Below are 4,858 nucleotides of genomic sequence, written 5' to 3' on the forward strand. Positions count from 1 at the left end.
CGTTGTCGTCTTCGTTATTGTTTTTGCTGTTGTTGCTGCTGTTGTTGAAGTTTAACGCCTCAACGCGTAAAACAAATAATAGTAAGGCACTGCACTAGTTCACATACCTTGACCCTGGGCGGCTAAGACAAACTTTTCCAGGAAGGGTACGTAGAATTATTTGAACTTCCACTTGGATTCAAACCTAAAACATTCGAGCGGATAATGGATTCAAAGTCCATCTCCGCTGGAACCGAACCATGTGGTGGGTGGAAAGCCATGCAAACTCAAAAAACGATCCAAGTTTTTTAAAAATTTCCAATGAGAAATTTGAATCAGGGTAGTTGACATAGTAGTCCAGCACGATACCAACTTAGTCAACGCACTATATCAAGCACATACACTTAGAAAATCCTACAACTTTTTTTTTTGGTCAGCATTGAAGCAGCGTCGTCTCGTGTGGCATGGGTTCACTTGCCTACAATAGAATTCTCTCAGAACCTCTGAGCTCTGAGACATTTTCCTTCTCCGATATAACCTAGCCATGAGGAAGAGGAAGGCCACAAAAGCTGTACAAACGACCGAAGTTCAAAATCGTCTCGGTTGGAGATTTGAAACCGGGTTGTCGGCACCAGCTGATATTACTGAGTGCACTCCAGATCCATCCATGTAGAGTTTCACAACAACAAAACTTAAAAAGAAAATGCTTCAGTCAATTCTGTATGTTTGAATTCGTCTTGCATCTTGCAGTTCGCACAATAAAACAGAACTAAAATTGTTTCATTAATAAACCATTTGACTTGGAGGCCAAATGCAAAATATACTCTAGGTAGAAAAGATCCGGCCGGAAGTATGAAATCGAACAGCCTTGAAATATTTTCACTTGTCTTTACGACTTTGAGATCCACAGGGGTTTTATACAGTCGCCAATAAAGGTTTTCCTCTCAAAATTCTGTGTATGGAGTCTCTGTAACGTACTCTCCATCTTCCAGCTGAGATGATTATCTGAATACAGATTCTCTCTCTCGTTCTCTCTCTCTCTCTCTCTCTCTCTCTCTCTCTCTCTCTCTCTCTCTCTCTCTCTCTCTCTCTCTCTTTCTCTCTTTCTCCCTCTCAACACACACACACACACACACACACACACACACACACACACACACACACTTACTCATGCATTGGAAACAAACATACAAAGACGTGTACACACACACACACACACACACACACACACACACACACACACACACACACACACACATACACACATTACACATACATATATACACACACACACCCTCTCTCTTTTCCTTGCCATAATCATAACAACGCGCGCACGGTCTATGAAGGAAAGGTGAAGGTCGTTAGGACATCGTGGCCATTCCTGCCATGTCCGACATATCGTCCATACTGTCAGACAAATCGTCCCCGTCGTCTCGACTTCCGTTCTCCAAAACATCCGGCGGAACACCGGGAAGACCGGAAGTGACGCAGGCGCCGCTATGTTGGGTTGACGTCACATTCGGCGCCATGATTGGTTTTAGCTGTCCATCCACTTTGTCTTTGACCAGTTTTGTCCCTTTGACTCGTTTCCATTTCATTCGGCGGTTTTGAAACCAAACTTTCACCTGTTTGAGGAGGGATGAGGGGGAGGGGAGATGAAGAGAAAGAAAGAAATAGGGGGGGTGGGGGGTGGAGGGGAGGTTGTAATTATTTCCTTAAAAGATACATTATCACAAAACTAACTTCCTTTTTATCGGCCAGTGATCGGAGTGACCACTTTCATATTATGCACAACAATACAAGTACACATATTCATTTGCATATAATGTATGTAAGTGTGTGTACGTATATTAGTATGCGTGCGTACGTGTATGTGTGTACGTGTATGTGTGTGTGTGTGTGTGTGTGTGTGTGTGTGTGTGTGTGTGTGTGTGTGTGTGTGTGTGTGTGTGTGTGTGTGTGTGTGGTTACGTGCTGCCAGCCGGCGTATACCTATATTTTGCATATTAGCCAGGCAAACAAAGTACAATAAAATTTGCTACAAAGGCTACCACCCTTCTAATTCGTAAAACTACATGACTGCTTTTCATATAATAATATGTATCACTGATAGAAGTAAATATCTATGTCCAATCAGATTTCATACGACACTTACTGACGTAAACTTAAAAGTAATGATACACAATTATTCGATTTTAGCACTGAGCAAAAACGTAACACTCGTGCACAAAAGCACAGAAACAGCACAACAGAAAAACAAGTTTAAAAAAACACAAGCTAAGCCGAAAGCACATAAACAACAACAACAACAACAACAACAACAACAACAACAACAACAACAAAACCACAATAACCGCACCAACGATAACCACAGCAGTCAGAGCAACCACAAGAGCAATAATTGGTCGCTTTTAAGCACATGGGGGCTATCTCGAAAAAAGCTGTTTTGAGAAAACCGAAGATAAGGTTTTTGCCCACTGTTCAGTTTCTTTAAAAGACCAGGATATTTTTCTCTGTAACCAAACAAATATACACACAATTGAAATCAAACTTTTCCTATAGGCATGGCAATGCCCACTTTTGGTGTAGGTCAAAATTTCTAGAAACTCCCGAAATCTTGGTTAGCCCGCTTGTCCTTAAAAGCGACCAAATGCAAACAGCAACGCAATCTCCTATACCAACACAACAGCAGAAACAGGAGCAGAAACAACGTTTTTTAAAATGATAACAAGAGTATCAACAACAGCTATCCTATAACACCACCCCTATAACTAAAACAGCAAGAAAAGCAACTATAACAATAGCAGCAACAACAATAACAACAATTATCACAACATCATCCGACTAAAAAAAAAAGTACCATTGATGCAACAATTAACAGCAATAGCAGCAACGATCACAACACCATCTCTGAAAAAAAAAGCAGACCACTGCCACAGAACAACAGCAAAAGCCTCGGAGGTTGCAACATTACCTTTGTTTTTAAAACACAACAGAAATAACAACAATAACGACAAGGATTGTAACACCTCCTAAGTATTTTTTTAAAACACGACAACAACTATAACAACAACGGTAACAACCACAGCCACAACACCACCTTCACCACTTTAAAAAAAACCCACCAAAATAATACCAACAACAGAGATCACAGCATCACCTTCACCACTATAAAAACAACAACAGCAACGACAACAACAGCAACAATAACAACAACAGCGACAACAACAGCAGCAGCAACAGCAATAATTACAATAAAAATAATACCAACAACAACATCGATCACAAAACCACCTTCACCATTATAGCAACAACAACAACAACAACAGCAACAACAACAACAACAACAACAGCAACAACAACAGCAACAACAACAACAACAACAGCTACAACAGCAGCAGCAGCAGCAGCAGCAGCACAAATAGGCCCCGCCCACCTGTCTTTCCGTGAGATCCAGAGCCACGGCCAGCTCATAGCGCCTGAGCCTGGTCAGGTAGTTGTGAAGTGTGAACTCTTTCTCCAGCTCCTGGATCTGGTGCTTGGTGAAGGCTGTGCGCTCTTTGCGGGGCTTGACCGACAGGTCCAGCTTGTAAGGGTCAGGGGAATCTGTGGGCAGTTGAAGGAGATGGGGTGGTCAGTGAGTTCAGGCTTTTAAAAAAATGATGGCAAGCAAGCGTAGGTGATACGGGGTTTGGTTCAGATGGGTGGACACTGGTGTGTGTCCTTGAGCAAGACACGATAACCCAAGCTCATAATGCAGGGCACTGCACAGTGACGACCAGAAATGGTGGCATCATGTCAGTGGAATCCATCTGCATTCTGCATTTTTGTAATCATATTTTATTGTGTATTTGGTATTCTTTACGTGTATAATAATATTTGAGTGCTGAATTACATAGTTATGTATGTATGTCTGCTATTGTAACAAAACTTTCCCCCAAAGGGATCAATAAAGTGTAATTTATTTTTGAAATTTATGTATTAACTGTAAGTTATAGTTATCGCCCATATGTTGTTGTTTTTTTCTTTTTATTATTATTCTTTTTTATTTATTTATCTATTTATTCATTTATTGGAGGAAGGCCTGCTTGAGCCCTCCATTCGGAATTCACTTGACCTATTACGCACAACCGAGGTCTCTACTCTCTGTGAGGCCAACACAGGGTAGCCGTCACGTCATGCGCGAAAGACGATGTCATCTTGTTTCAAGAATGAGGGCCTGAAGAGGACAATTTCTTTTTTTTTAAATTGGGTTTGAAACAAATTTATACTTTTTCGGCGAGGGGAGAGGGGGGGGGGGTAATAAAAAAAAGTGGTAGGTATTTTTTTTAGTAGAGGGTTTTACGGCGCTCGCAACTGTATTGGGTCATATGAGCGCCGGTAGATGTTTAATAATGATATCGATTCCCAAAAGAGCAGTTTTTACAAATCAAGTTTATGGATGCCGTATCGTTCTCGGTCAGAGTTGAACGGGACAGGCACTGCTTGAGCAGTCGCTCTTACAATACATAAATAGTGCCCATGAGTGCAAAGAACATTACGAAAAAGAAATGCAAGGAAAGAGAGAAAAAGGTATGTGTCCCAACCTCCAAAGCAGCTTTAATGGGGAGAGGGGGGGGGTATAGTGCAGGGTAGTTTGAAGCATGAAAGCTTAAAGAAGAATTAAAAGACAACAATGAAACATTACAATCTTCTCTTTACTTTCTCCTCATGTTGCGATGTCAGGTTTCGACCCTGCTTTCTTTGGCCTACACAAGCCGAGCAAGATACATCTCCCGAGCAAACAGGTGGAGAAACAATTAATTATTTTGATAAAAATCTTTAAAAAGATGGGTGGGGGGGGGATCCCCATTCAAAACCGAACTCATGGGGGGGGGGG

General features: G+C 41.5%; 1 protein-coding gene across 1 annotated transcript in view; it reads right to left on the bottom strand.

The window, feature by feature from the left end:
- Positions 1-1,269: 1,269 nt before the first annotated feature.
- The window catches only part of LOC101855369 (homeobox protein MOX-2), a 34,613-nt gene continuing 31,024 nt past the window's right edge, over positions 1,270-4,858 (bottom strand). Inside the window, exons 2-3 of the mRNA XM_005107755.3 lie at positions 3,416-3,585; positions 1,270-1,604 (exon numbers count right to left, since the gene is read on the bottom strand). Coding sequence (XP_005107812.1) covers positions 1,341-1,604; positions 3,416-3,585 — 434 coding nt within the window. The 3' untranslated portion in view covers positions 1,270-1,340. The remainder of the gene's footprint in view (positions 1,605-3,415; positions 3,586-4,858) is intronic.

This window comes from Aplysia californica, unplaced genomic scaffold (assembly GCF_000002075.1).
Source record: "Aplysia californica isolate F4 #8 unplaced genomic scaffold, AplCal3.0 scaffold00628, whole genome shotgun sequence".
Lineage (NCBI taxonomy): Eukaryota > Metazoa > Mollusca > Gastropoda > Aplysiida > Aplysiidae > Aplysia > Aplysia californica.